General features: G+C 44.3%; 1 protein-coding gene across 1 annotated transcript; it reads right to left on the minus strand.

The window, feature by feature from the left end:
- Window positions 1–6,199: 6,199 nt before the first annotated feature.
- On the minus strand, window positions 6,200–11,060 carry LOC143337704 (protein unc-119 homolog B-like). The gene is made up of 5 exons (XM_076757420.1): window positions 10,680–11,060; window positions 9,716–9,829; window positions 9,403–9,508; window positions 9,054–9,226; window positions 6,200–7,637 (listed from the first exon to the last, which is right to left on the minus strand). The coding sequence occupies exons 1-5, from the start codon at window positions 10,909–10,911 to the stop codon at window positions 7,525–7,527; spliced, it is 738 nt and encodes a 245-aa protein (XP_076613535.1). The 5' UTR covers window positions 10,912–11,060; the 3' UTR covers window positions 6,200–7,524.
- Between the last annotated feature and the right edge of the window lie 1,204 nt (window positions 11,061–12,264).

Below are 12,264 nucleotides of genomic sequence, written 5' to 3' on the forward strand. Positions count from 1 at the left end.
ATGTGATGCGATCTTATTTGACGTGACATATAAGATGTGATTGTTTATATGATGTGATTTGAGTTGTGATGTCATATTATGTGATCTTCTGTGATGTCATGTGATATGAATCTCACATGATGCAGAGTGATTCTACATTATGTTTTGTGAGATGTCATATTATGTGTATTCATTATGTTTGCTAAGTCCAGCCCTCACTGCACCCGGGACCAGATCCAGCTGTCCACCACATGTATTAAATTATTTTTTATATGAACTTGTTCTTAGTCACCTCCTGGATTCATTTTCATCATCATCAACATTAACCCCATATCCACAAAGCGTTTCAAAGCCTAATGCAGCCCTCCCATCCATCAGTCATCTTTGTCTGGTCCAACCCTCGGCCCACCTGTTCCTGCAGCCCATCTCTCATCCCTAATCCATCACATCCAAGACAGCTGTGATCACGACCCTACATACTTCAACCAGTTCTTACCCAGTCACAGCTCTGGCCTCATCTAAACCTGGTCTTACCCACTCTCCCTCTCTCTCTCTTCACCCCATGTGACAGGCCGTCCTAACCAGCTAAGTGGAAGATTAGCAGCATTACCTCTCAGCCAGGGCAAGCCTGGTCAGCTGAGCAGGTTCGTCACATACCTCAGCTGCTCCATCAAAAATGAAACAAGTGCTCAGACGGTTACATGAAATGCACTTGCTTAATTCACCAGATTGTGACCTTGATACATAAACCAACATTCACTCAGAGCATACACATAACACAGTCAAAAACAATTTCTTACACTAATGAGATCATGTGGGTTTGGGGGCCTTTTGGGGGCCAGATTAAATGTAACAAGATGAGATTTGTAATTGTCTGTAGTTTGGATACTGTAATCTGATTACAGTAGTGCAGAATTATCCTCATATGTGAAACAAGTTAGAAGTGAGACTGAATCGGAGACAGAAATGAGGCCCAAAAAGTCTCATTCCCTCTGCACCTGACTCAAAGTTTTTGGTAATGATGAGTTAACATTCCCAGCACCACATGATTATCTGTGCATGTGCTGGTTCGTAGATGGGCCGCAGGGTGTTTGTGTGTCTGTGTGTGAGTGTGTGTGGCAGTGGGGGGGAAGTCAGTGAGGGGAGGCAGATCAGGGGGAGGGTGTGACTGTGGCCTGGTGGACCATAGCGAGAGAACAGTATGTAGGACAAGGCCTTGCACTGGCTAACCTATCCTGGCTAGAGCCATGGTTGGGCGTGCTGAATTTCTGCATGCATGATCAATGGCACTGAATAAAAAAGAGAGGAGAAAGACAGCGGCGTGGGGGAAGGGAACAAGTTAGAGCGATGAGAAAAGATACCGGCAGAATGAAGCAAAAACACTTGGCTTTACTTTTGATGATCAAACTAACGTAAAGCCAATTTTTGCAAGTGTTTATTCGTCTAAAGCAACAGGAGAGAGTGAAGAGGACGTGGAAAGAGGCAGAGGTGTCTGGCTTTGGAGAAACCTCGGCTAACTTGTTTCTGAGACTTAAGCAACAGGTTTTCAGCTTTTTAAATCTGGTACAGTTTGTGTAAGAGCAAAACTGATACGGTTGTGTGTGCATGTGGGTGTGGATGGGTGGGTCTGTGTGTGAGAGAGAGGTTTTCAGTCTGCTCACACTGCACGTTTTATTTCACCCCCTCTCCCTCCCTCTGTCTTGTTGTCACTCTGCCACCTTAAAACACTGCGATAGTCTAAGTCTTCACCGCTTTTGTTTCCTTGACCACAGCTGACCCAGAGTGGGAGCCCATTGTCTGGGAGCAACCTTTGACCTGCCAGGGCCTGGGACCTGCTCTCCACCACCCTCGAGGCGGTTTGAAAGAGAGCTCAGAAGAGGAGTCAAGAGAAAAGATTTGGAAAGGCAAATTTTGACTAGCTAGAAGCTGTGGCTCTGTCTGCCTTATGCTTCAGTTTTTAGAGCCAGAAACCATCATTTGCATGTGATGCAAAATGTAAAGGAGCAACAAGTAGTTCCAGGAAGACCTCATTGAATTAAATGCCAATGGATTATGAAAAAGGATATAAATGGAATGTTTGTCGATGGATAAAGACTAACAGCAAAGACAAAAAAAAAAAAAGTCTTTTAAGGCGGAAGCCAGGAGGCCATTTTAAGGCACTCCATTTGCTGTGGGTGTTTTTTCCACCTGGCAGGTGGCGAGCCAAAGAAATCATTACATGAGAGAGGTGAAGGGAGGAAACAAGCACACCTGTGGTTGCGCCAGGAGCCCCACCTCCGTTCTCCGATCACAATCCCTCATCCCCCAAGGGAAGGTGTGGCAAAGGTAGAGAGAGAGCGAGAGACAAAGGGAGGAGAGAAAGGGAGAGGAAGGAAGAGATTGTGTGGGAGATTTACAGGCCTCTTCAACAGTTGACTGAGGGCTGAGTTAACCTTTTATTAATTATACGCACACAAAACAAACTGGACTGATGGTGGTGGAAGGATCCCAGAGGCTTCCAAAGGCGGCTGTGGGCTTCCTGCGAGCACAAACAGACCACAACCTATTTACCCTGATGACACAGGACTATTTCTGTCTGTCGGCTGTACGAGTGTAAGCAGCAGCAGCAGCAGCAGCAGCAGTACTGGTGGAGATCTACGCTGTAATACCACACAGACGGTTGGGCGGACAAACGCAGGGAAACACACACACACACACAGGAGCCACACAAAGGCTTCTGGTTGCAAATCAGCAGAGACCTAACACTTAAAGACAGATTGTCAATACTGCACTTGCCACCATGGAAATTGGTATGGGAATCACAGTTTGTTAAAGGACTGTCTATCCATCACTGCTGTACTGAGTGCATTATTAACTCCCAGATAGCTAATTATCTGTTATCTCCTGTCACATCTACAAAGCTCTGCATGGCATGACATTAAATTACAGCATCCATTCAATCCAAAACGAGATGTTCATTGAAAAGTGACACATACATTTTTCTTGTTTGCCACTAAGAGTGTTTTAAAAGGCAGCAATGATGACGAATGAGTTTTTGTTTTTACCTCTACATCGATCCTTATTATTCATATTTACCCCCATCCTCTGCGTCTGCTGCTGCACATCTGCCCTGACCTTTTTTTTCACGGGTGAGATGATGTCACTGAGCAATTGCTGGAAATGACATCATGACACATACAGATGGAGTCACGACCATCTTTGAGACCGTCGTCGTGCCAACCTACAGGAGAGGGCTGCGCCGTGACTCATCATCTCTTTTTCGGAAGACGTGGTGTGGCTAATGTAGTGTTAACACATGATGGGTTTCACACCGGGGCCTCAGAGCAGGACGGAAAGAGAGAGAGCGAGAGAAGGGGAAAAGGAAAGGAAGGGAGAGTGAGACAGAGGAAGAAAAAACGAGAGGATGAGGACGTGTGTTTATGTAGGAGAGTGGACGAAGTCGTGAGGGTGGTCCGAGAGAGACACTGTTGTTGGTAGCAAGAAATCCATACCACCTCCCTCCAAAGTATCTCAGACACACAAACTCTCCCTCACACACAGGAACAAGTAGAGTTGCACTGCGTCCCTGTATCTCTTTTAATCCTTTTTCCACTCCCCCCTCCATTTCTTTTCACAGGACCTATCAACGCCATTCCTGGCTGCTATTTATAGGAGACCACTGTCCCCCCTGTCCCCCTGCCTGAGTGTAGATCTGTGTGTGTGAGTGAGTGTGTGTGTATGTGTTTCAGGGGAACCTCAATAAACCTGTGCTTCTCACTCCTAATCTCAATGTGGTGTTATTCACTGAACAGGATATATGGGAAAGCCAGTTACAAAGATAGGTGTGTGTGTGCGTGTCTGTGTGTGTGTGTGTGTGTGTGTGTGTGTGTGTGAGCGCGCAGGGGAGGGGGTGAATGAGGCTGATTTATCCCACCTGTCCAGTTGTTTCCGGTGCTCGCATGTCAATGCACGACTGACTGCTGAAATGTATTCCACGAAGGCCTGGGAACACACAAATCATCCCTGGAAAGTTGGAAAATGTGTGTATTTATGGCCGCGAATGTGTCTGTGCACGTGCATATGCTAATTGTAAACACACAAACAGGGTATGTTGAGATTTGTGTGGTACCGACACATGGTTCAGTACAGTACAGCTGCTTTACTTGCGTGCTGGAGTGTGCAGGCCCGACAGCCTGATGGAAGGCTGTGGTCATTGATTTATGAGCTCACAGTTAAATTGTGCCCTGCTTTGCGCTCTAATCAGCTGCAGACGTATTAGATCTTCACACCATTCATTTTGATGCATTTTAAAGGGTTATGTCACTCGTTGTTAGATCCAACTTATGGATGCCTTTTTTAATGATGTCTGTTTGAAGCTTTTGATGATCAACTGGGAGATTAGCGTAGCTTAGCTTTGTTGCTCAAGGTCTATGGTAGGAAGTTCAAACTTGTCTTTATACTGTCCCTGTTCATAAAGGTGCTAATGTCACTATTAAAGCTGCATTTATCAATATTTTTACATAAACAGCAGATCAAATGTGACGTGATAATTAACAAACACACACAGATCATCTCCACCCAACTCTGCAGTTCCCCTCATCTTTACTCAATATTTTAGCATATTTCAGCTCATTGTTCTGGTTTTACAGCCCGTAATGTCACTATTTTCATTCAGCCTCCTCTCAGGCATCTGCTCTAAATGAAAAAGCTCTGATGAACCCTGCACCCTGTACTCCACCTGCCCAGCATCAAGCAGCAGACAAATAAAGTTAGCAATTAGCTGAAGCTGAAGCTAAGAGTCAGATGGTTTTCTCAGGTGTTGGTGGAGACCAAAAACAGAGTGTGAATATGGGACTTACATTTGTCTGGTGATCACAAACACAACTCCAAATGAATGCTAATGCTGCTTCATACCTTCTACTTCACCTAAGTTTCCCACAAAATTATTATTGCTGTAAAGAAACAAATTTATATTTCTGACCACTTCCTGTTTGTATGCGCCCACCACAGATGCAAAAATAAAGATTCCCAACTGTGTTTTAACATTTGAAACCTCATCAGGCCATTAACAGCATTCTCACAGCAACAATCTCATCATGCAATGTTTTTGATTGATGAGTCATTGATTTAATTTAGGTAATTAAATCAACAGTGTAACAAAGAAACAAGGGTCTCATTGTAAAGAGGAAGTGACAACTGATACTTCTTGACTACATACGACTGGACGTGTCAATGAGAACACCAATATGTGTATGCAGACAGAACTGAAGCAGGAGGCAAACAGAAAATATTTAGTTGGAGAAAAGATGAAGGAAAGCGACACAGAAAGAAAAGGAAAAAGAAACCGAATGAGGAGGTAGACAGGGGAGAGCGAGTAAAAAGCAGAGGGTTTATGTACTCTTATATAATTCACTGTATGTTTCTGTATGTGTGTGTGCAGCTGCGCAGCGAAGTGAAGGGAGGAGAGAGCAGAGGGGGTCCATTGTGGGTCTTTGTGTGGCTCAGATTGTCCTCTTCTCTGGGAAAGTGGAAACTCAACACTCCTCTCCAGAGGTCTGGTTACCAGGTGAGAGAGGAGGAAAGAAAAGGGGAAAACAGAGCGAGGCAGGGAGAGCAACATAGGTGTGGAGAGAGAAACAGAAAAGGAGAGGCGAGGGAGAAAAGACCAGGAGGTTTTGGGCACGAGAGCTGGAAACTGAGAGAGATCAAGAGATGAACACAGCGATAGAAAGAACCAGCCTGAGAAAGAATAAACAGAGAGAGGCTCAGATTTTGGCTTAAATCCCACAAGACTCCAAAAATGGATGATTAAAGTGTAACAATCCCGGACAAATTTCAAAATGTGATGCGTGCTATGCTAGCTCATCGCATGTGGCCTGTAGATTAAGTAATGATGAGGAATTAAAATGGTGTCAGTGTCATGTCCTCTCTGCAGTGAAACCACAGCCATAGACGAACAGAAAGGGATCAGACCATGACCTCATCTGCAGTCTGAAGCAAATATCAGATATGAATGTCAACATGTCACAGCATAATAAGAAAAACCAGTGCTGGGATCTCTTCCCACAATCAAACATGAAATTACATTGAAAGCAGAGGCACTCATTTATAACCCAGTTATAACACTACTCCTCCTAGTGGCCACTTTTGGAACTTTTCTTCTTGTCCGTCGACCAAGAGCAGCTCACCTTCCTTCAACTTTCATCATCCTTAGAAATGAAACAAATACGACGCATCTTTTATCTGAAAATGTACATTTATTTTATTTTATCACTTTTTACAAACTATATATATATATATATATTACAAACACCACCTTTTACCCTGAACACCAAAGTTTACAAAGTACAAAGTACACTATCTAGCTAGAAGAAAGACCACTCGATTTCCAGACGTATTCCAACTTGATTTTGATGTTTTAAGACATGCGTGATAAAGGAATGGTTCAAAAATACAAGTAATTCAACTTAAGCGGGGTAGAAGATCACCTGATGTGGCTTTAAAATAAGGGAGCCTGATCTTTTAAGTGGAGCAAATACACCTCTGCTCCATTTCTTCCCGCTTTTTTTATTTCTATCATCACATGCATCAGGATATCAGTTCATTTCTGCAGCTCTGTGAAATTAAGTCTTTTCATGTTGAAATTTCCTTTTTGACCGCTCATTATATGAGGTCATCGTCTTGCAGCTGAAGGTCACAGTCACATCGTAGGCAACAATTCACCTGATCGACCAGAGATCAACCAGACAAAAACTGTTAAACAGACCAAAAATTTAAAAAAAATAGCAGTAATCTCTGAGACCACTGATCAAAATCTTATACAGTACTTGATGTGTCTGTGTGTATGAGAGCGAGGCAGCAGAGGGAGGGAGGGAGAGAGGGAGAGAGGGAGATGGGACGGGGATTGCAGGAGTGACCATGTGTGTTTGACAGGAGTGTTTTTGTGGATGGTTTCTCTCTTTCTCCCCGGATATTGTCTGGAGTGGATTGTGGAGGCGGTAGCTCTGAGAACAGCTGCTTCTGACAAACACTGCGTAAACACTATGTGTGTCACTTGGGGATTGAGTGTATGTGTGTCTGTGTGTGTGTGTGTGTGTGTGTGTGTGTGTTGAGGGGGGTAGTGGGACACTTTTTGAATTGCTAAGAGGAGACTAACCTTCTATCTAATAACCGTTTGGTCTGTTTGAGACACGTGTCACATGGCCACTTGAGTGATGAGTCCTCTTTGGGCATAAAGCAGGTCTGTCCATAATTAAAAACAGATACATTAAAACCTTTTTGAACCCTTTTCTACCAGAAGCTTCGTGTTTGGACACGGGCGCAGAGACTGATACTGACCTCCTCTGATATCAAATACACCCCCGGAGAATGGATGAATGAAATTAATCTTTACAAACGTCAGAGGCAACTGTCTGTAGCTGCCTGTGCTTGTATGAATGAATGAACTGTATGTGTGTTCAGCCATGTGCATGCACGTATGCGTATATCTAGAAATGTGAGCACGTGTGTGCATGCACATGATTGTGTGTGTGTGTGCGTGTGTGCTTGCATGCGAGCAGGCAGATATCACTGTCCTCCATTATAAGCATAGTCTGCCTTGTTGTGCATGACCAGCCTGTTCTCGACGAAATAGAAGCTGTCTGACCGGGTCTCATAAGGACACTCCACCATCTGACGGACTGAAAAACACACAACACATGCACGTCATCCATCCCAACACAGGCTTTTTAAAATATCCAAGCAATTAGAACCGACTGCATATAAGCTAAAATACCTGAAATGACCGAGGCCATTGTATTGATTAAGCTCTTGAAATGTCCAAATGCTTGAGTGGCTCTGATGCCCAGAGGGAAGAGCTTTGATTGGGGCCAAACAAGTGGCACTAATGTCCCTCCAGCACTAACAATAATATCACGACACCACCAGTGACACTGGATTGGCAATTAATCAGGAAATGAGTGAGTGAATTAGCAAATATCACATAACAGCAGAGGTCTTATATTAAATGTTTATAAGACATCACTGAAGGTCAGCTTCACATTTATTTACGTCTGTCTTAACACGATACTCACATGCACATTATGAAAGAGTTATTAGTTACTGAGATTGTTCCTCCTCTCCATATTGAACGTTTCCTAAAGCAACTGCACTGTAAAACATAGAGGTCCAAATCTGCAGTTCTTGTTCCACGCATAACACTTTCTAAAGTTCAGCCGAAGCTAATATGAGGCGTTAGCAGTCCATTAGCCAAATTTAGAGGGTATCATCCAATATGAGACATGTCAGGGTGAAATTCCCTCTTTGTGTTTTCTCCCAGCAGTGTTTCCTGCAGCCCAAGACTTTAGGCTTTTAGACTGACTGCTTCTTTATTGATCCCAATCTGGGAAATTGTTTAAAAGTGCTTAACAAAACAAAAAATAAACTAAGTTAAAACAGCAATTATAACCGTAGCAATAAGAAACAAAGAAAAAAACAAAAACACACTGATCACAACACAATACAGCATTTATAATGATACCAGCAAAGTTAACCCACATTAAAAGCCAAATTAAGCACACAGGTGTTTAACTTCGACGGGAGCGAGATGTGTGATCTAAGAGGAGGGGGCTCCACGGTTCAGGGCCACAAACACAGAAAGCAGCTGCGCCTGAGTTTTTGTGGGACGTTTCAGGAACTTGTCAAAGAGTTGTTGTTGGGGTATTAAAAGAGGCAGTCACTGATATGTGAAGGTGCTGGAGTATGTCAGGCTGTGTATGTAAAAAGGACTTTAAAATCACCTGTAAAAGATACAGCTAGCCAGTGCAGTGATGCGAGCACATTGACCATTTCCTACTGGTCACCTTGGCAGCTAGTAATAAAAGCATGAATCAGCATTTCAGCATTGTTCTGAGTTAAAAATGGTGACGCCTCATATTAGCCTCATATTAGCTACAGCTGAACTTTAGTCTGCATTGTGTGGATTTTGTTCCACATGTTTTTCCAGCATCTGTCCGTGGTCAGCGCGGAGAGGAAGAGCGATCGCACTGGCCAGTAACTCTTCCAGCTCACACACAGCACACACACATTAAACTTTTCCTTTCTTAAAGACGACTCACCCAGGCTCTCAGACAGCTGAGGGAACTCGTAGATGTGCTCACAGGTGTTTCGGCTGTTTGGGATGCAGAAGCCAAAGTCGAAGTCAAAGCTCTTCAGCAGGTGATCGCGGAAGTAATGCCTCTCAATCATGCGGAAGTTGTTCAGAGGCCGGTTTCCGACCGTGAATTCCACCCTGATTGGATGATACAGAGAGAGGGGAGGCTGAGATGTATTATTACATTCGTACAGCCCCGTTGCAAATTCTGAGCGTCTAGCTGACGGAGACAATGGCGCAATTGTTTTCATTGTTTGCATATGGGGTGGGTGGGTGTGTCTTAGGCGTGTGCTGCTGATGCGTGAGTCACTCACGTAGCTCCCACAGTCCTCAGCTGCAGGAAGGCCGGGGTGAACTGGTAGCGTACAAATCGGCCTGCGCTGGCGTCCACCTCTCGGTTCTCCTCATCGTCCTCTGAGGCTAAAACGTAAGACATTTGGTTGATGGATCCAGAAGGCGGACAGTTCTGAACCTGACAACACGCTTCGAGAGGTTCATTTGAAGCTAATGATGAGAACAAGTTGTCAGCAGGGTCGGTAAATTCGTTTGTCAGATACTTCGCAGCCATCAGCCTCACAGAACAAACACTAACATAAAACAATAGAGGAGTGGGCTGATGCAGCGTACCTGTATGAGGGGGCTTGGCGATCTCAAACAGGACAGTGCTGGTCTCCAGGTCTCTGATCTTAAAGCGTACGAAGTCGATGTTATAGATATTGTCCTCAGGTTTACAGAGGTACCCTGCAACGATAACACACATCGTCAAGCCATTGCAGTCAGCATGTAGAGCAGCTGCTTCGACAAGCACAAGGATAACATGCAAAACACTCATCTTGACTTAATACACACACATTTCGCCTGCACAGACACTTGCAACTTTGCATACATGTATGTGCATGTACATGCACCCTAACCATACAATAAAATAAGACAAAGCCTTTTATTACAGCATCAAACTGCAAAACAGACACACACAGAACAATATGACGCATTAAGTGTGCTCTTTTGAAAAAGGCTTTAATGAGTTAATGTCATAAACAAGCAGCCCCTCTCTCATCAGCGTTAAATTGAAACTCTACAGTTTCATTTGCAGTCCTTACAGCACTGAGTGGACTCTACCATGCTGTCCTTACCATTTTTAGTGATTTAAGGCCACAGAGGGTCTTCTGCTCAGTCCTGTCGGTGATGTCACAGTGATGTCACAGCAGTGCTCTGTGATGTCATTTTTTAAGTTTGATGTCATAACAGGACCTCGGTACAATTAAAGTGACAACACACAGGAGCTGTATTTAACTCCTCTGTGTACATGGAGCTGCTTCAAAACGGAAACAGCGTTTTTCCATGAGTGACAGATTGTCATATGACGCCTGACATTCGTTCGTGCTGTCGGATATGTGTTTTCTCAGATATCATAACAGATTTAATACCACACTAGTGTCAAATGGCAGCCACGGAAGCCTGCTCTACTTCTCTGTGATGTGTAGATGTATGTGCAGGTCGTAGCAGCTCGGTTGGCAGTATTCAGCACACAGGCAGCACATGAAGCATCATGGCTCCACGTAAACAAGAGGCTTTAGAGAGGGACTCAAACCTCGCGTAGCCAGCCGCAGTCCGAGCACGTCCTCCGGCGTGATGTGTCCGCTCTGTGTCCGCAGGTCTTCCTCCGTGACAGGCCTGCTGTCCACTTGGCTCCTCCGGGACTTGAGCCTCTTCAGAACCCCTCCGCCAGGCTTGCGGTCCCGCGGAGGAGCCGCAGTGCTGTGGTCGCCGCCGGGGACGTTGTCAGCAACAGGCGCGTCGCTGCGGGCTTTGGCTCCGCTCATCGTTCACCGCGCTCGGCTTCCCTCCGGTTCAGCGACGACCTCCCGTCTCCTCCTCTGATTAACGCTCGAAGAAGAAGAAGATGGCGTCGCAGATGTCGAATGTCGAGAGAAGTGTCGGCGGACGGTCAAGCTCTTGTTTTTGTAAGCACATGCTGTACAGTTGCCATGACAACTCGTCCTGTGAGCCAGAGGAGGGTGTGAAGTGGTTCCTGGAAACGTCCACCAGGGGGCGATAGACCACCCCTCAGCGCTCTGAGCCTGCCTGAATACACTGATATACTGGATTAATATTGGTGTATTATGACCACTGATGCACTAGCATGTAAGCAGCATTTTAATGTTGCAGAGGGTTGAAGTATTCAGATGCTTTACTCTAGTAAATGTATTAGCCCCGAGCACTATTGTTATTATATATCATTTACTGTTGTAGTTGGCTGACATGGAACTAATATTGAACTATTTTACTTGGGATGATTATTTTCATTCAGGATTGAGCTGCTGATTATTTTCTCCATTAATCAGTTGGTTTACAAAAGTTCTGAAATTAGTGAGAAATGCAGTCATCAAGAGCCCAATGTGACATCTTCATCTCCAGCAGTACAAAATTCAATATTGTTACAAATAAATTAAAATCGAAAAAATAATTAAAGGAAAGGCAGAGCATCCTCAGATCTTTGAGGCTGGAACCACAAAATACTTTTAAATGAAAAACGACTTAATTAGTATCACAATAGCTGTCACATTATGATAATTTTGTGTCAGCTGGCCTGTTGATAAATCTACTAATCGTTTCAGCTGTACCTTAGTTCCCTTTGGGCTTCCATATTTATTCTGTATGCACAAATCTTAATTTATGAAGTAACTAGGAACTAAAGCTGTAAGATAAATGTCATGAAGTAAAAAGGACAATATTTCCCTGTGAAATGTGGTGAGCTGGAAGTAGAAATGTCATGAAAAGAAAATACTCAAGTAAAGTACAAGTACCTCACATTTGGACGTAAGTATAGTACTTGAGGAGATCAACTTAGATTCCGTTTCTCTTCGCCCTATTGTTTGTTATATGTATGACAACCCCCTCCAAGCCACACACACACACACACACACACACACACACACACACACACGCACGCACACACACACACGCACACACACACACACACACACACACACACACAGAGGTTAATTGACTTAAGAAGGTTTGTCCCTCTGACTTGCTGAATGTCAAAGATCATTTCACTTGTTTGTGGCGTTTCCGCAGGCAACGCAAATGACGTCGTGAAGGCCCAGGTGTTATGCAAATGAGTGTTGAGTGTGTGAGAGCCTGATGGGCACTTCCTGCTGTTAAGATGTCCC

The sequence above is a fragment of the Chaetodon auriga genome, chromosome 2, assembly GCF_051107435.1.
Source record: "Chaetodon auriga isolate fChaAug3 chromosome 2, fChaAug3.hap1, whole genome shotgun sequence".
NCBI classification, from domain to species: Eukaryota; Metazoa; Chordata; class Actinopteri; order Chaetodontiformes; family Chaetodontidae; genus Chaetodon; species Chaetodon auriga.

Excerpts from the sequence above, each read along its gene's own strand:
- LOC143337704 (XM_076757420.1), bottom strand. The coding sequence starts at position 10,911 with ATGAGCGGAGCCAAAGCCCGCAGCGACGCGCCTGTTGCTGACAACGTC. Across the intron at positions 9,830-10,679 it reads ACTGCGGCTGGCTACGCGAG|GGTACCTCTGTAAACCTGAG; the intron begins GTTTGAGTCCCT and ends TTATCGTTGCAG. Across the intron at positions 7,638-9,053 it reads TCAGCTGTCTGAGAGCCTGG|TCCGTCAGATGGTGGAGTGT; the intron begins GTGAGTCGTCTT and ends TGTGTTTTTCAG.